This window comes from Oncorhynchus clarkii, chromosome 17, assembly GCF_045791955.1.
Source record: "Oncorhynchus clarkii lewisi isolate Uvic-CL-2024 chromosome 17, UVic_Ocla_1.0, whole genome shotgun sequence".
In the NCBI taxonomy this organism is placed as follows: Eukaryota; Metazoa; Chordata; class Actinopteri; order Salmoniformes; family Salmonidae; genus Oncorhynchus; species Oncorhynchus clarkii.
The window spans coordinates 77,412,847-77,432,042 of NC_092163.1; the positions used below are offsets into that span (position 1 = coordinate 77,412,847).

At 42.1% G+C, this 19,196-nt stretch overlaps 2 protein-coding genes across 2 annotated transcripts; both read left to right on the forward strand.

Annotated features, from left to right (window-relative positions):
- Nucleotides 1-949: 949 nt before the first annotated feature.
- Nucleotides 950-7,437, forward strand: LOC139371452 (biogenesis of lysosomal organelles complex-1, subunit 1). Its single transcript, XM_071111875.1, has 4 exons — nucleotides 950-1,203; nucleotides 1,928-2,000; nucleotides 3,806-3,938; nucleotides 6,056-7,437. The coding sequence occupies exons 1-4, from the start codon at nucleotides 1,143-1,145 to the stop codon at nucleotides 6,164-6,166; spliced, it is 378 nt and encodes a 125-aa protein (XP_070967976.1). The 5' UTR covers nucleotides 950-1,142; the 3' UTR covers nucleotides 6,167-7,437.
- A 1,755-nt stretch (nucleotides 7,438-9,192) lies between these two features.
- Nucleotides 9,193-19,140, forward strand: LOC139369940 (retinol dehydrogenase 7-like). Its single transcript, XM_071109224.1, has 8 exons — nucleotides 9,193-9,397; nucleotides 13,896-13,983; nucleotides 14,219-14,257; nucleotides 14,520-14,842; nucleotides 15,324-15,582; nucleotides 16,093-16,256; nucleotides 17,853-18,421; nucleotides 18,498-19,140. The coding sequence occupies exons 2-7, from the start codon at nucleotides 13,958-13,960 to the stop codon at nucleotides 18,071-18,073; spliced, it is 1,032 nt and encodes a 343-aa protein (XP_070965325.1). The 5' UTR covers nucleotides 9,193-9,397; nucleotides 13,896-13,957; the 3' UTR covers nucleotides 18,074-18,421; nucleotides 18,498-19,140.
- Nucleotides 19,141-19,196: the final 56 nt, after the last annotated feature.

The window sequence follows — 19,196 nt, forward strand, 5'->3', positions numbered from 1 at the left end:
GTAACCCGTAGTAGACTTGCGATATTTGTTTGTGTTTGTTCTGACCAGAGTATAGCGGACGCTCTGTGACACGCAACTTGGGTCTAGATCTGTTTCTTGCTTTGCTCTTAGGAACAGGGCACCTTTGAAAGTAGTGATTTCTGGGGGTAGCGTTAAGTGTGGAGGTGGAGCAATTGAAGGTGAGCGTGGTGGAACAGATGAGTCACTGTCAGTCCTTTTGAATTTTGAGTCATATATTAGTTTTCAGGTGCCACGTTTATGGCCATGTTGGAGTAGTTTGCAGGAAGGAGATTCCAAGATGTGGGAAGTGTGCAGGAGGGTATGTGATAAAGGATTGTGTAGTTTTGGCAGATAGAAGTGTGTGTGTGTGTGTGTGTGTGTGTGTGTGTGTGTGTGTGTGTGTGTGTGTGTGTGTGTGTGTGTAAATACTGTAGGGGTGCCCATGTTGCTGGGGATCAGAAGTGTCCGGTGAGAGAGAGGCCTTTTCAGGTGTCTAGAGTCAGAGTAGTGCAGAAGGTGTCGTATGCTGAAGCAGTGAAGAAAGTAGAGGAGGATGGGTCAAGGATCCTGAGAGGAGCGCTGTGAGTAGTACATCTGTGCCAGCACAGAGAGATAGACCAACGAGTGATATATGCTTCAGTAAGGTTGGCTTCTTGGTGTTCATAGCAATGGTTATCAACTGTACCACAGAAATGGAATGTAAATCACAGCAAATAGATGTTGTGGTGGCAGCTGCAGAGAAGTATTTGGGTATACGATATTTGACTTTGGAAGAGTTACAGGGTGTGTTGAGTGGTGGTGTTTTTCTCTTTTTTTATGACAAAGTACAATGGATTTATATTATAGTCCAGTTGGTGGCAGTAATGCAACATATTGGATGCCAACCGCCGTTAAACTCCAAAGAAGAAATAAAAACGGAACTGAAGTCAATATCGCGTTATTTTGGCCTAATTCAACGTTTCTACTTCGGTATGGAAAGCTGATCCTATATATTTGCCTACGAGAAACGCCATTGATCCGTCATTACGTGGTCTGGTGACAACAGCTGTACATCCTACCAGCTCTCATGTCCCTGCTAGATAAATGAAAATACATTACACAATTAAATTAAGGTAGTGAAAAATAAAGTAAAAAAAAAAAAAATGCTTTCTCGTTTATTGAAGGAGCATCATGCAAAGCAAAACGAGAGAAAAGAACTGCAAGGTAATGAACCTGTGTGTTGCTGCAGCTGGCTATTATGCAACAACATTAGCTAGAAAATATAGTTAGCTGCAACAATAAGGTTCTAGTTAGTTGAACTTAGAACAACTGTTTGAAATGCATGAGTCGAGCAAATTGTCAATTTCGTGACGTTAACTAGATGTATAGCTAGTTAGCTCTGGTCTCATCGTGCTACAACAACGCACACTGACGCCCTGGACCAAGCAGTTAGAAGACTAGCCCCTGGAAACGACTTTATACCGCATATATATATGTGGTTATATGCAGTGCATTTACACCAATGGTTACTCAAGTTTGGGCGAATACGGGCAATTTAGCTAAATGGAAGACGGTACCGTTCCTGACTTGATGGCTAACATAGCTACGTTATGCCTTTCCACCCTTGACATGATAGGTGGGGTGTATTCATTCCGCGGGGCGGCTACCTACATGTGTCCAATAACTACAAACTCTAGTTTTGCGCCGTTTGGTTATTAAACGGTAAACGTTTTCTGTAAGTGCATTCATTACGCATATTTTGCAAACAGAAACAGTTTAGTGCAAAAACTATTAACGTTTTGCAACAAATGAGTGTCTATTGAAATTCAGGTAGGATCCTCCCTGTTTTGTTCCGTTGTGGTCGATTTGCTTCTATTTGGTTGTTAAACGGTTTCCGTTGCGAGATGTAATGAATACACACACTCCTGTTTTCTTCTGCCCTGCTCAGAGAGACGCAGACGAGAGGCAATTGCAGCTGCCACCTGTCTAACAGAAGCCTTGGTGGATCACCTTAATGTTGGGTATGTGAATATATAGCTAGTAGCTAGCTTATGGTGTTTACCCAGTAGGGACCTATAAAATGTTTTACATTTTTGCCTGAATATGTTTTGTTTTTCCCTATTTTTTTATTTTGTATTTTTTTATTTCACCTTTATTTAACCAGGTAGGCTAGTTGAGAACACCTTTATTTAACCAGGTAGGCCAGTAGAGAACACCTTTATTTAACCAGGTAGGCCAGTTGAGAACACCTTTATTTAACCAGGTAGACTAGTTGAGAACAAGTTCTCATTTACAACTGCGACCTGGCCAAGATAAAGCATAGCAGTGTGAACAGACAGCAACACAGAGTTACACATGGAGTAAACAATAAACAAGTCAATAACACAGTAGACTATTTATTTATTTTTTAAATTAAAAAAATAAAATAAAGTTTATATACATTGTGTGCATGAGGAGGTAGGCGAATAATTACAATTTAGCAGATTAACACTGGAGTGATAAATGATCAGATACTCATGTGCAGGTAGAGATACTGGTGTGCAAAAGAGCAGAAAAGTAAATAAATAAAAACAGTATGGGGATGAGGTAGGTAGATTGGTTGGGCTATTTACCGATGGACTATGTACAGTTGCAGCGATCGGTTAGCTGCTCAGATAGCAGATGTTTAAAGTTTGTGAGGGAGATAAAAGTCTAGTTTTTCAAGGTTTAAGTTTTCGCTCTCAAATGTATTTATATATAATAAAAAACAACAATTTGATGCTGTTGTAAGACCACGATAATGTTTAAACTGCATCAGAAGATGCATTTTTAGGTCTGGGATTATTTTTTATTTTTAAAATTTGATTTTGGTGTAGTTACCCTTTAACGGAAGTGTGCACCAGGAAGAGACAGTTGTTTGGTTAAGCGCTGTTACTGTAGCGCTCGTGTGATTGCAGAGTTTGCAAAACAAATAGCCACTGGATTGATGCAAATAATCACGACATTATTCTGCCAGGTAGGTATATAGGCTAATTTGTAGTCCAGAATAATGTTATTAGCTTCATAGCTAACGGTTACACAAAGTGTAGACATTCGCACCGCACACACTCACTCAGACAGGCATTCCTGTGCTGTTTCAGAAAGTTGTATGACAATACAAATCACTGATGCGTTTTGGCAAATTTGAATGAATTTTCTAATGATTTCTGTTCCATATATTTTAGATCATTTCTAAACAAGTTCAATATATAGTTGAATTACGTTTTTTAAATGTCTCGATTCCGTCCGAGACCGTGTTTCTTTTTAATAGGGACCTACCCCTGTTTTTATGTACCCATCTTGTCATTTTGGTTCAAATCATTCAGCTGTTCAACTCGGTCAAATTCAGATTTCAAATTTGTTGACACGTGACAAATTAGGCCTGTTTTATAACCTGAAGTTGGAAATGTTATTTGAACTGTAGCCTTGGATCCTTATATCGTTTGGTCAAATATAATTTTGTCAAATGCCATAACAACACCTACAGGTGTCATCTGGGATTTCTATTGGACAAGCGGTTTCTGCCTATCTTCATACAAAGCAATCCTTGATCTTATAATGGAAAATTCGCCATATATATATATATATATATATATATTTTTTTTTTTTTTACACTTTCATAATCACTACTTCCTGTCTTAATTTCTCTTCAGTATCCAATAGAATGTCTTTGCACATACGATGTCATCAGTTCAACCTCATATTGATTTGTTAGAAGTTGCTTAGGCCTACATCCTTATGTCAAATCGTCTGATGGCCATGTCTGTTTTAAATGTTGTTATACTCATCTTCCATGTTTTAATTCCAGGGTGGCCCAGGCGTACGTGAACCAGAGGAAGCTGGACCATGAGGTGAAGACGCTACAGGTGCAGGCCGGCCAGTTCTCCAAGCAGACCGCTCAGTGGATCAGTATGGTGGAAGGCTTTAACCAAGCCCTGAAGGTATACAGACACTGTACAGTGTGGTCTTAGATTAGTAGCTATTTCCCCCCAAGTCCTTTTATGTTTGTTGAATGATAGCAGGCCCCAAAATGACCCCCCCCCCCATGTGTGTTTCAAACCTGAAGAGGGGTACGATATAAGTTTCCTTTGGGATCAGAACAAATTGGTATCTTTTCATCGCCAGAGGCCTAGATGTTAGTTTACTTTTCAACCCGGTTTTTAATGTAAGGTTGACCCTGCCACAATCCCAGCCAGGCAGACATGTTCAATAGGTTCAAGAGCATTTTAGTTAAACACAGTGTGTGATACTTAACATTTAGTAGGCCTCAAGCTCATCAAAGCAATATATATCACTGACTCCCGACAGATGGTGAGCTACTGTTTTTTTACGTAGCAAGGCTCACACTCAGCTTTAAGCCAATCTCTGCCTGTGTTAACATTGACACCAGTCGATGACTAAGGTATGGAGGGAAATACAAACCCTTGTTGTTGAACATCAAACACCATATTCCCTCTCTCGGTCTGTCTGTCTGTCTGTCAGGAACAGACCGAGACCGAGACCTTCCAGGAAGCTGTATTAGAGGTGCGTAAGGAATGTGTCCTGTACAGTCACATACCTTGACTTGGTTAGGAAGAAAAGAGGGTGAGCGAGAGAGTAAGGTTGATATGTTTTGGTATTAATCCTGAAGTCTTTTGACGCTCCCCTACATCAATCTAAGTAACATTAATTAAAAAATCCCCATCAAAATACGTGTTTAAGGTAGAGGGGCGGCAGGGTAGCCTAGTGGTTAGAGCGTTGGACTAGTAACCGGTTGCAAGTTCAAACCCCCGAGCTGTCGTTCTGCCCCTGAACAGGCAGTTAACCCACTGTTCCTAGGCCGTCATTGAAAATAAGAATGTGTTCTTAACTGACTTGCCTAGTTAAATAAAGGAAATAAAAAAAAGAGGTATCATGGCATCCGCCTATTTCGCCTTCCAGATCTGCAGTGGCTGAGCTACCACGAACACAATGGTTTTCCGTTTTGCTCTTACAAGTCACAGGACTCGTCTAAAGTCTGCACAGACCATCTAACAACAGTCTGTAGTGTCCGAACCATTTTTAGCTACAAACTACTATGGAAAGGAGAGACTCTCACGAACACGATGGTGACCCATACAAACATATGGAGGTCGTTTTGTGGAAACCAAAATAAGGGGTTAAATATGTCCCCCCCCCCCCCCCAAAAAAAAATATTTCCTGAACTTTCTTATATCTCCTAGATATCAGAAAACGTATTCCTTATGATCTAGACATGTTTTTATTTGTATGTGTTATACAGTGCGTTTGTATGGGCTATAGTAGCAAAAGCCAAATGTCATATTTTATCATTTAAAATAATATTTATACCTAAAGATCAAAATAGCTAAATGACTAATAGTCTGACCATCTTCAAACAATTCCATATGTTAGCTTAGTAGAGGTTAAATAGCGCCGAGTCATCTCTGTCACAGCTCACTGTTGGCTTTGTCATTAACAGGATAACTTTCAGGACTGTCTGACGATTAAATGTCAGGTGCTCACTCATAAGTTGATAATGACCCCTCTTTGTCATAAAGTTGATAATGCCCCCTCTTTGTCATAAAGTTGATAATGCCCCCCCCCCCCTGTCATAAAGTTGATAATGTCCCCCCCCTTGTCATAAAGTTGATAATGCCCCCCTTGTCATCAAGTTGATAATGCCCCCCCTTGTCATAAAGTTGATAATGCCCCCCCCTTGTCATAAAGTTGATAATGTCCCCCCCCTTGTCATAAAGTTGATAATTCCCCCCCTTGTCATCAAGTTGATAATGCCCCCCCTTGTCATCAAGTTGATAATGTCCCCCCCTTGTCATAAAGTTGATAATTCCCCCCCTTGTCATAAAGTTGATAATGCCCCCCCTTGTCATAAAGTTGATAATGCCCCCCCTTGTGGTAGGAAATAGCTGCAACACGTGTGTAGTCTTTAACATGTAGGCTACTTATTCATGAGCTTCTGACATTTTTTAGTTGTAACTCTTCCCATTGTATCCTTAGTATTGACCTCTTTAATAAGGCAGTCCTAGCCTTTAACCTTTTTTAATGTTTTGGTTTTGAACAGGAAATAGGTGATGTGGAGAACTGGGCTCGCAGCATTGAGGTGGACATGAGAACCATCGCCACAGCTCTGGAGTACGTACACAAGGGTCAGCTCACATCAGCCTCTTCATAGATACGCTGAACCATAACCTGGAACTGATAGCCTGCTGCTAGCTTCAGTAGCCTGATAGCTTGCTTCTAGCTTCAGTAGCCTGATAGCCTGCTGCTAGCTTCAGTAGCCTGATAGCCTGCTGCTAGCTTCAGTAGCCTGATAGCCTGCTGCTAGCTTTCACTGTGAAAGAGTGGTTGACTTACCACGGATACCAGGATTCTGGTTAAAAAAAAACAACTAAAAGCTGATGAAAGTTGATTCAAGGCTTCAGTAATGACTAAGGCTTTAAGGCTTGCCCAGTGTTCACGAGTGACACATTGTGTTACAGTAAGAACAGTATGCCTGTGGACAAATAAACCTTATTTAACAGAGCGCCTATGACCCATCTGCAATGTTGTGTTGTCCACAACCCTTTAATTGTTAAAGGTCTGTACCAAAATGTATTGACTGTCGTGGAAATATCGGGAACTAATTGTCCACAGAGCAGGTATAATGGGCAACAACTTCAGATGGGTTCCATGTGAATTTAGCCACACTCCTAATAATGATTTGGCTGTTTGTCCAAACATCGTTTCCTTTGTGAGTCAATCTGTGAAGGAGAACAAGACGAAGCATATGTATCTAATCCATTGTATGGGCAATGCAATGCTTTAACTAATCTTCTTTGGCAAAGGTCAATAGTTCAGATTGGTTTTAGTCTCTCTCTCTCTCTCTCTGGGGTACCAGTTAGTCATTCTCTGAAGTTAATCCATTTTCCTATTCCCATGAGGATGAATAGGATGTTGAAAATGTGGATTAGCTAGCAAGACGTCGGAACAAAAGAGGTCTGTTTGTGAAATACTACCATGGAGAAATAGGATTTATTGGCTTGTAATTGGTCGCCTGTTTAGAAGGAGAGACTTGTCTGGTAACTGCCGTCTCTCCTGGATGACTAAAACTACCCAGACTGAACGATGCGTTCACCAGTGACTTCTGTCTGGGTTAAACAGGTGGTATCTCTACCCTGTTTTTAATAAAAGCGACGTTAAGTCTCTTGCTTCTTGAAAAACCTTTTTGGGTCATGCATGTTCAAATAATCGTTCTCTCTCTCACGGTGTATTTGTAGCCTGAGTGCCAGTCAGTTTCTGCTATCGTACCAACTCATTGTCACGCCAAACACATTTAACCGCAATGGAGTTGACGAGAGCACAAAGGGATCTCGGGGAACCAGGCTATACGTGTCAAATGCTTGTCTTTTAACTCTGTTTTGATGTGACGTTTCTCTATTCTGGAATAAAGACATTTTAAAGTCATGGTGGTCGTTTTGTATTATTTTTGGACTGTGGAAATCCAGCTGAAAGAACAAAGTTAAAACGATGGAAGTTGTTTCATCACTAGGCACGGAGCACTACAGCTCAATCACATTTCTGTTTAGTAACCACTCTCTTTCATAAGTTCTGACAACCTCATGACGTTTGGGTTATTGCATTCACAAATGAATCTAAAATACAGACTCAAACCCGTAGGTGATGAACACAGATGTAACAGAGATGGTCCACTCGCTGAATAAGAGTGTCGTAGTTCACCAGTCAAAGAGGAAAGGAGGTGCTTTGGAAGCATATTTTATCATTTAAACAACATGCAATTGACCTGATTATGTACTCGTGGTTTAAAGGGCACATGTGGTCAAGGAGATGATTGTGGACTACAGGAAAAGGAGGACCGAGCACGCCCCCATTCTCATCGACGGGGGCTGTAGTGGAGCAGGTTGAGAGCTTCAAGTTCCTTGGCGTCCACATCATCAACAAACTAACATGGTCCAAACACACCAAGGCAGTCGTGAAGAGGGCACGACAAAACCTGTTGCCCCTCAGCAGACTGAAAAGATTTGGCATGGGTCCTCAGATCCTTAAAAGGTTCCTCAGCTGCAAGTACGGCAATTGCATCACTGCCTGGTATGGCAAACACCAGTCTCAATGTCAACAGTGAAGAAGTGACTCTGGGATGCTGGCCTAGGCAGAGTTGGCCAATAAAAGATTAAGATGGGTAAAATAACACAGACACTGGACAGAGGAACTCTGCCTAGAAGTCCAGAATCCCAGAATCACCTCTTCACTGTTGACGTTGAGACTGGTGTTTTGCGGGTACTATTTAATGAAGCTGCCAGTTGAGGACTTGTGAGGCGTCTGTTTCTCATACTGGACACTCTAATGTACTTGTCCTCTTGATCAGTTGTGCACCGGAGCCTCCCACTCCCCGTTCTATTTTGGTTAGAGACAGTTAACGCTGTTCTGTGAAGGGAGTAGTACACAGCTTTGTACGAGATCTTCAGTTTCTTGGCAATTTCTCGCATGGAATAGCCTTCATTTCTTAGAAAAAGAATATACTGACGAGTTTCAGAAGAAAGTGCTTTGTTTCTGGCCATTTTGTGCCTGTAATCAAATCCACAAATGCTGATGCTCAACAAGACTAAAGAAGGCCAGTTTCGTTTTATTGCTTCTTTAATCAGTACAACAGTTTTCAGCTGTGCTAACATAATTGCAAAAGGGTTTTCTAATGATCAATCCGACTTCAACTGTACATACTGACATGTCTTGACTTTTTGAAATTAACTGATATCTTTTTTTTTTAAGAATCTGAAAGATTTTACTGGTAAATTGCTGGTAATCCCTCTTATTTGTGGAAGTAACCGAAAGGTTGCAAGATCAAATCCCCGAACTGACAAGGTACAAATCTGTCGTTCTGCCCCTGAACAGGCAGTTAACCCACTGTTCTTAGGCCGTCATTGAAAATAAGAAGTTGTTCTTAACTGACTTGCCTAGTTAAATAAAGGTAAAATAAATCTACCTTGGCAAGTCAGTTAAGACCAAATTCCTATTTTTCAATGACGGCCTAGGAACTGTTGGTTAACTGCCTTGTTCAGGGGCAGAACGACAGATTTTTACCTAGTCAGCTCGGGGATTCGATTTTGCAACCTTTCGGTTACTGACCCAACACTCTACCCACTAGGCTACCTGCCGCCCCTCTTGTCCACCTCCCTTAATTCCCAACCCACACACTCCATGTATACACACTCACAAATAAACCCCTCCACGTACACACAGTTTTCAGATTACAAATTGCAGATTGTCTTAAAGGATCAACTAGGGGGGGATAAAGCCCTTTCTCTGCCAGTCACTCACAGTGACACAGTACTACTGGCTGCAGGGACCAGATTGTCACGGTCAGAGAATAAAGAGGCAGACCTGTGGACCAGTAAACCACTGATAACAGGTATGTTGGCATTTTGAATTTGAGGGAAAAGGTAGGTTGACTTTTAAAATTGAACAATACATCAGATAATTACAACTGAATACTTAAACAGAAATATTGTATTGAGTACATTTTTGTGAAGTGATTTGTGTAAAGTGGTACCCAATAATTTAAACTTAGAAGTATGACTATATATTAACAGGGTGGCATAGCTGGTTCTGGTGCACGACATGTAAGTCAATTGTATTTTAAAAAATATTTTATTTTATTAAATTATTACGTCATATTATACTAAATGCTCCGGGTGTACTTAGCCTTCGCACAGATTTGTATGTTATTATCCCGAGGGGAAAGGATCATGTAGATAAAGGACAAGAGTAAATGAGGACAGTTTCATGTGCTCAGATTTATGTCCTTTATTCCCCCTTCAAACAAAGAGACGCACGTGAGTTACTGTCCTCTAACCGTCACACTACTGTCCTCTAACCGTCACACTACTGTCCTCTAACCGTCACACTACTGTCCTCTAACCGTCACACTACTGTCCTCTAACCGTCACACTACTGTCCTCTAACCGTCACACTACTGTCCTCTAACCGTCACACTACTGTCCTCTAACCGTCACACTGTCCTCTAACCGTCACACTACTGTCCTCTAACCGTCACACTACTGTCCTCTAACCGTCACACTACTGTCCTCTAACCGTCACACTACTGTCCTCTAACCGTCACACTGTCCTCTAACCGTCACACTACTGTCCTCTAACCGTCACACTACTGTCCTCTAACCGTCACACTACTGTCCTCTAACCGTCACACTGTCCTCTAACCGTCACACTACTGTCCTCTAACCGTCACACTACTGTCCTCTAACCATCACACTACTGTCCTCTAACCATCACACTACTGTCCTCTAACCGTCACACTACTGTCCTCTAACCGTCACACTATTGTCCTCTAACCGTCACACTACTGTCCTCTAACTATCACACTACTGTCCTCTAACCGTCACACTACTGTCCTCTAACCGTCACACTACTGTCCTCTAACCGTCACACTACTGTCCTCTAACCGTCACACTGTCCTCTAACCGTCACACTACTGTCCTCTAACCGTCACACTACTGTCCTCTAACCGTCACACTACTGTCCTCTAACCGTCACACTGTCCTCTAACCGTCACACTACTGTCCTCTAACCGTCACACTACTGTCCTCTAACCGTCACACTACTGTCCTCTAACCGTCACACTACTGTCCTCTAACCATCACACTACTGTCCTCTAACCGTCACACTACTGTCCTCTAACCGTCACACTACTGTCCTCTAACCATCACACTACTGTCCTCTAACCGTCTCACTACTGTCCTCTAACCATCACACTACTGTCCTCTAACCATCACACTACTGTCCTCTAACCGTCACACTACTGTCCTCTAACCGTCACACTACTGTCCTCTAACCGTCACACTACTGTCCTCTAACCGTCACACTGTCCTCTAACCGTCACACTACTGTCCTCTAACCGTCACACTACTGTCCTCTAACCGTCTCACTACTGTCCTCTAACCATCACACTACTGTCCTCTTAACCGTCTCACTACTGTCCTCTAACCATCACACTACTGTCCTCTAACCGTCACACTACTGTCCTCTAACCGTCACACTACTGTCCTCTAACCGTCACACTACTGTCCTCTAACCGTCACACTACTGTCCTCTAACCGTCACACTACTGTCCTCTAACCGTCACACTGTCCTCTAACCGTCACACTACTGTCCTCTAACCGTCACACTACTGTCCTCTAACCGTCTCACTACTGTCCTCTAACCATCACACTACTGTCCTCTTAACCGTCTCACTACTGTCCTCTAACCATCACACTACTGTCCTCTAACCGTCACACTACTGTCCTCTAACCGTCACACTACTGTCCTCTAACCGTCACACTGTCCTCTAACCGTCACACTACTGTCCTCTAACCGTCACACTACTGTCCTCTAACCGTCACACTACTGTCCTCTAACCGTCACACTACTGTCCTCTAACCATCACACTACTGTCCTCTAACCGTCACACTACTGTCCTCTAACCATCACACTACTGTCCTCTAACCGTCTCACTACTGTCCTCTAACCATCACACTACTGTCCTCTAACCATCACACTACTGTCCTCTAACCATCACACTACTGTCCTCTAACCGTCACACTACTGTCCTCTAACCATCACACTACTGTCCTCTAACCGTCACACTACTGTCCTCTAACCGTCTCACTACTGTCCTCTAACCGTCACACTACTGTCCTCTTAACCGTCTCACTACTGTCCTCTAACCATCACACTACTGTCCTCTAACCGTCACACTACTGTCCTCTAACCATCACACTACTGTCCTCTAACCATCTCACTAGTTACTGTCCTCTAACCATCTCATTAGTTACTGTCCTCTAACCATCTCACTAGTTACTGTTCTCTAACCATCTCACTAGTTACTGTCCTCTAACCATCTCACTAGTTACTGTCCTCTAACCATCTCACTAGTTACTGTCCTCTAACCATCTCACTAGTTACTGTCCTCTAACTGTCTCACTAGTTACTGTCCTCTAACCATCACACTACTGTCATCTAACGTCACACTAGTTACTGTCCTCTAACTGTCACACTAGTTACTGTCCTCTAACCATCACACTAGTTACTGTCATCTAACTGTCTCACTAGTTACTGTCCTCTAACCATCACACTAGTTACTGTCCTCTAACCATCTCACTAGTTACTGTCCTCTAACCATCTCACTAGTTACAGTCATCTAACCATCACACTACTGTCCTCTAACCATCACACTAGTTACAGTCCTCTAACCATCACACTACTGTCCTCTAACCATCACACTACTGTCCTCTAACCATCTCACTAGTTACTGTCCTCTGACTGTCTCACTAGTTACTGTCCTCTAACTGTCACACTAGTTACTGTCCTCTAACCATCACACTAGTTACTGTCCTCTAACCATCACACTACTGTCCTCTAACCATCTCACTAGTTACTGTCCTCTAACCATCACACTACTGTCCTCTAACCATCTCACTAGTTACTGTCCTCTAACCATCTCACTAGTTACTGTCCTCTAACCATCTCACTAGTTACTGTCCTCTAACTGTCACACTAGTTACTGTCCTCTAACCATCACACTACTGTCCTCTAACCATCACACTACTGTCCTCTAACTGTCACACTAGTTACTGTCCTCTAACCATCACACGACTGTCCTCTAACCATCACACTACTGTCCTCTAACCGTCACACTAGTTACTGTCCTCTAACCATCACGTATAGAGATGTGAAAAGGAAGGTGATGATTGAAATCGGTTAGTCTATATGATGTACTTTTAATTTGTGATTTTATGGCTAATATACATGTGAGCCAGGCAATATCCAGTCCTACAAGTGTAATTCCTACTGGTGTATTCATGTGTTCCTGTTTCCCAACACCCTCGTTGGTCCGTGCACCTTGCTTACATACAGTATGTGTCCCTTTCTCCAGTGTGATTTCCAGGATGTCCCAATCTATTCCACCCCCAGCCTAATAAGCCTGAGGGGCCGCTAATACGTTTGGAGCGATGAGAGTCTTACTGAGAGTCTTGAACAGAGACATTGTTTTTTTTTTAGTTGCTACATTCCAAATCGAGGCCCTGCCCTAAACCCCTATCCTCGTCCCAATGCCTCTTGTGTTTCATAAGATCTTTAAGAGCCTTATCCCAAGATTCCTCATGTGCTCTGACGAAACCAGCTGCCCACATTTATGCATGTCATTCTCTAAATACCTCACTGGAAAGCCCCAAAACACGTGTTTTAAGACTTCAGATTAATTTGATCCTTGTCACAATAGAACACCCTATAAAGTAGACTCCACATAATTGAGAATTGTTATTTTTGGACTTTCACTGTGTGGTGTTTTGGGGTTGAGTCATTTCACTGGATGGTGTTTTGGGGTTGAGTCATTTCACTGGATGGTGTTTTGGGGTTGAGTCATTTCACTGGATGGTGTTTTGGGGTTGAGTCATTTCACTGGATGGTGTTTTGGGGTTGAGTCATTTCACTGGATGGTGTTTTGGGGTTGAGTCATTTCACTGGATGGTGTTTTGGGGTTGAGTCATTTCACTGGATGGTGTTTTGGGGTTGAGTCATTTCACTAGATGGTGTTTTGGGGTTGAGTCATTTCACTGGGTGGTGTTTTGGGGTTGAGTCATTTCACTAGATGGTGTTTTTTGGGATTGAGTCCTTTCACTGAGGCCTGTATCTTGCTGTATCTTACAATGAACACTCTACCAACTTGACTTACTTAAAATTCCTTTTTGTCTCATTTACTTTGTCCCGGTGAACTACTTACAACAATATATACAGAGGTAGCAGCTGATCAGCAGATAATGTCACGACAGGACACATACTGCAACAGGTTTCCACCAAATAGGTCTTGCTCAGGTAGTGTTGATAACATTTGTAATTTGTGTTTTGTCCAGGCTTCACAGGGATTCATTTTTCTACACCTCCATAAAATCCCTTCTCGGAACTCATTGTGGATATGGATTCTGTGTACCAGTATTTAGGGTGAGATCTATTGTGTTCCTTTAACTCTTATAATGTTTTTTATGAAATAACCCTATGTGAATCTGCATGAAAACACCCCTTCTCTTTTCTATCAAAGTCATAATAATGACATAATATTGGCATGACATTCTGTCAATGTCATATTTCAACATACCTGAACATTGAACATCAATGGATTTGTTTTGTTGAATTTGCAACAACAAAAAGCACAATTTTCTGTCTCGTTCTAACCTAGATATCCAGCACAAGCCAACGACGATTCAGGGACTTCAAGGTTTGGTTTGTTTCAAGTTTGTTGAAAACTCAATTGATGTTAACGTCAGGTCTTTGCCTGGTGGGATAAAAAAATAAATAAATCCCATCTGGCAAAAAACAACAACATTGAACTCAAATTCTATCAGCGTCACATTTCACCCTACCTACCACCCTCACTGTTCCTAGGCCATCATTGAAAATAAGAATTTGTACCTTAACTGACTTGCCTAGTTAAATAAAGGTAAAATAAAACAAACTGTGCTCTGCTTTCCCCCCGGCAGGGATAATCTATGGCTGTACGGCGTGGGTACCTTCGTGGTTCTGTGGACCCTAGGCTGGCTGTACAGAGACAGTCTGGAGATAGAGGATATCAAGGAGAAGTATGTGTTTGTGACGGGGTGTGACTCTGGCTTCGGTAACTTGCTCTGTAAGAGGCTGGACCGACGGGGGTTCAGGGTGATAGCTGGGTGTCTCACAGACCAAGGGGCTGATGATCTGAAGAGGGCGACTGGGCCGTACCTGAAGACGGTTCTCCTAGACGTGACGAGCACCGGCAGTATACAGAAAGCCATGGAGTACACCAAGCAGGAGGTTGGAGATAACGGTGAGAGACCCATTTGGAGTGGGTATTTCCCTGACTATGTTCCTGGTTAGTAAAACCTCTGGTAACCTACCCTGGTCAGAGTCAAGAAAAGCACATGATGGGCCTAGTCGTTACTCATACAGCAGTTATGGCAAACAAAACAGATGCACTTTACTAGAAATACACAATGGAATCAAAGGTACGGAACATCTCTGACTTGTCCTCTCTCTCTCTCTCTCTCTCTCTCTCTCTCCCTCTCTCTCTCTCTCTCTACCTCTCTCTCTCTCTCTCTACCTCTCTCTCTCTCTCTGTCTGTCCATTTCTCTCTCTCTTTCTCTCTCCCTCTCCCTCCACCTCTCCCTCTTTCTCTCTCCCTCCACCTCTCTCTCTCTCTCTCTCTCTCTCTCCCTCTCTCTTTCTCTCTCCCTCCACCTCTCTCCCTCCACCTCTCTCCCTCCCTCCCTCCCTCCACCTCTCCTCCCCCCCCCCCCCCCCCCACCAGGACTGTGGGGCATTGTGAACAATGCGGGGCGCTCCCTGCCCATGGGTCCCTCAGAGTGGATGAGGCTGGAGGACTATACCAGTACCCTGAAGGTCAACATGACGGGGGTGATAGAGATGACCCTCACCTTCCTGCCCCTCATCAAACAGGCCCAGGGGAGGATTGTTAATGTAGCATCAGTACTGGGTAGAGTGGCAGCTAACGGAGGTGGATACTGCATATCTAAGTTCGCTGTGGAGTCTTTCTCAGACTGCCTCAGGTAGGTTACTGCTGTTAGTCTGTTATTTTCTATTTTATCTTTTAGCCCACATTGGGGGGCTTATTTTCCAAGAGTCCAATAGTCCTGGGTTGTATTCATTACTGCACAACGTGGCAAAACATTTTGCAACAAAAACGTTTTCTTATTGGTCAAGTTCAGGTAGTCCTTCCCTGTTGCGGGCAGTTTGCTTCTGTTTGGTTCCGAGTGTAAAACACACCAGGTACTGTGACTGCAACACATCTACAGTAGGCAAGTCACAAAGTTCAATACAATAAACACTCATTGTGGTATTGACCTGCTTCTGACTGCATAGAAGTTCCCCAGTATAGTACTTCCCTTTCATCTATAGTATTTCACTTTACTGTCATCAATTACTTATATTTTAAACTATAGGTAATGTTTCTATGGAGATATGTGAACTGAGTGTGTTTTTAGAGAATGCATGTCAAAGCTTGCTGTCTACCTTTTTTCATCAATCGTACCTGTTTGTCAATTATCTTTTATTTTAAGGAGGGATATCCACTACTTTGGAATCAAGGTGTGCATCATTGAACCGGGTTTCTTTAAGACAGCGGTGACCAGTCTGGATCCCATTGAGAGAGAGCTGCATCGCCTGTGGAACCAGCTCACACCTGAAGTAAAGGCCAGCTACGGAGACAAATACCTGGAAAAGTGTAAGTAGTAGTAGTAGTAGTAGTAGTAGTAGTAGAAGTAGCAGTAGTAGCAGTAGAAGTATCAGTAGAAATAGTAGTAGTATCAGTAGTAGTAGCAGTAGTAGTAGTAGTAGTATCAGTAGTAGTAGAAGTAGAAGTAGCAGTAGTAGTAGTAGTAGTATCAGTAGTAGTAGTATCAGTAGTAGTAGCAGTAGAAGTAGCAGTAGTAGTATCAGTAGTAGTAGTAGTAGTAGTATCAGCAGTAGTAGTAGTAGTATCAGTAGTAGCAGTAGTAGTAGTAGTAGAAGTATCAGTAGTAGTAGTAGCAGCAGTAGTAGTAGTAGTAGTAGTAGAAGTAGTGGTGGTAGTAGTAGTAGTAGCTGCAGTAGAGGCAGTAGTGGTAGTAGTAGTAGTAGTAGTAGTAGTAGTAGTAGTGGTGGTGGTGGTAGTAGTAGCAGTAGAAGTAGTAGTAGTAGTATCAGTAGTAGTAGTATCAGTAGTAGTAGCAGCAGTAGAAGTAGCAGTAGTAGTATCAGTAGTAGTAGTAGTAGTAGTAGTATCAGCAGTAGTAGTAGTAGTATCAGCAGTAGTAGTAGTAGTATCAGTAGTAGCAGTAGTAGTAGTAGTAGTAGTATCAGCAGTAGTAGTAGTAGTATCAGTAGTAGCAGTAGTAGTAGTAGTAGAAGTATCAGTAGTAGTAGCAGCAGCAGTAGTAGTAGTAGTAGTGGTGGTAGTAGTAGTAGTAGTAGTAGCAGTAGAAGTAGTGGTGGTAGTAGTAGTAGTAGTAGTAGCAGTAGAAGTAGTGGTGGTAGTAGTAGTAGTAGTAGCTGCAGTAGAGGCAGTAGTGGTGGTAGTAGTAGTAGTAGTAGTAGCAGTAGAAGTAGTGGTGGTAGTAGTAGTAGTAGTAGTAGCAGTAGAAGTAGTGGTGGTAGTAGTAGTAGTAGTAGTAGCAGTAGAAGTAGTGGTGGTAGTAGTAGTAGTAGCTGCAGTAGAGGCAGTAGTGGTAGTAGTAGTAGTAGTAGCTGCAGTAGAGGCAGTAGCTGTTATCCATCGCATGAGAATTTAGGTTAAATCATGGTCTTGTCTCACACTGGGTTAAAATCTCTAATCTTGTTTGAGGTGCCAATGAGATTATCTGGTAACTTTCCAAGAAAAACCCTTTCTCTTATCTTGTAGCCTTGTCTGAGCCAGAACAGTCCATAGGGCAGGAGCCTATCTGCTCTTTCTGTAGCATGACACAGCTTGATGTACAAATCCAATATTATTTGTCACATGCACCAAATACAACAGGTGTAGACTTTGCTGTGAAATTCTTACTTATGAAGCCTTTAAAAATGTTTATTTTTTTTATGAAAAAAAAAAGAAATAGCAACACAATAAAATAACAATAACTAGGCTTTAGACAGGTATGTTCTGGGACAGAACCCTGTGTGTCCTTGTTCAACCCCTCTCCTCTCCTCTCCTCTCCTCTCCTCTCCTCTTTTCTATTCTTCTCCCCTCCCATCACCTTTCATTTCCTCCCTCCTCTCCCCTCCCCTCTCCTTCAGTCCTATACCATTTACTGTACAACATCTTAACAGTTTTAACAATATCACATCCCCCCCCCAACCTGTCCAGACATCCAGATCCAGCGGTTGATCATGAACGCAGTGTGTGACTCGGACCTGAGTAAAGTGACTAACTGCATGGAGCATGCCTTGGCGTCTAGCTACCCCCGAACCCGCTACAGTGCCGGCTGGGACGCTAAATTGGGATGGATCCCCCTCTCTTACATGCCATCCTGTGTCATCGATATTGGGCTGAAACTGGTGATGCCACGACCTGCTAAGAGTGTCTAGAGTTAATTAGCATACAATACATCGCAATATAATACAATATAAAACCATACTATACAATACAGTACTAAAGAATACAAAAATAATGTATTGTTTGAGTTCAAATGTACAGAACGTAGAGTAGCCTACACATTTAGAAAAGTTAATTCAATGTATTTCTTTATACTGTCTGTGTTTTTAAAGCTAGATGATGTCCTATAGTTTTGAGAGAAAACATGGAATATTTGAATAATGACCTACTGTGCCTTTTCGCCGCCATTATTTATGTTGCTTAATTTTGAGCAATATTCTTAACTTATCATTTCACTGTAAGGTCTACTACACCTGTTGTATTCAGCATTTCACTGTAAGGTCTACTACACCTGTTGTATTCAGCATTTCACTGTAAGGTCTACAACACCTGTTGTATTCAGCATTTCACTGTAAGGTCTACTACACCTGTTGTATTCAGCATTTCACTGTAAGGTCTACTACACCTGTTGTATTCAGCATTTCACTGTGAGGTCTACTACACCTGTTGTATTCAGCATTTCACTGTAAGGTCTACCTACACCTGTTGTATTCAGCATTTCACTGTAAGGTCTACTACACATGTTGTATTCAGCATTTCACTGTAAGGTCTACTACACCTGTTGTATTCAGCATTTCACTGTAAGGTCTACTACACCTGTTGTATTCAGCATTTCACTGTGAGGTCTACTACACCTGTTGTATTCAGCATTTCACTGTAAGGTCTACTACATCTGTTGTATTCAGCATTTCACTGTAAGGTCTACTACACCTGTTGTATTCAGCATTTCACTGTAAGGTCTACTACACCTGTTGTATTCAGCATTACCCTGTAAGGTCTACTACACCTGTTGTATTCAGCATTTCACTGTAATGTCTACTACACCTGTTGTATTCAGCATTTCACTGTGAGGTCTACTACACCTGTTGTATTCGGGCATGTGACTAATAACATTTGATTTGAATAACCCTCATATTCAATAAGGCTGTTCTTATTGAAAGAACTGATGTCCATTATATGAACACAAATAATAAAATGAGACCAATTCATGATTTTGAAAGATTTTTTGGTTATATTCATCATTTAATAATTGCACAGAACATGTCTCTGTATACT

Bases quoted from the DNA above. Each gene is read 5' to 3' on its own strand.
- LOC139371452 (XM_071111875.1), top strand. From the start codon at position 1,143: ATGCTTTCTCGTTTATTGAAGGAGCATCATGCAAAGCAAAACGAGAGA. The intron at 2,001-3,805 runs GTATGTGAATAT...TTTTAATTCCAG, and splicing joins GTGGATCACCTTAATGTTGG to GGTGGCCCAGGCGTACGTGA. The intron at 3,939-6,055 runs GTATACAGACAC...GGTTTTGAACAG, and splicing joins GCTTTAACCAAGCCCTGAAG to GAAATAGGTGATGTGGAGAA.
- LOC139369940 (XM_071109224.1), top strand. From the start codon at position 13,958: ATGGATTCTGTGTACCAGTATTTAGG. The intron at 13,984-14,218 runs GTGAGATCTATT...GTTCTAACCTAG, and splicing joins TCTGTGTACCAGTATTTAGG to ATATCCAGCACAAGCCAACG. The intron at 14,258-14,519 runs GTTTGGTTTGTT...TCCCCCCGGCAG, and splicing joins GACGATTCAGGGACTTCAAG to GGATAATCTATGGCTGTACG.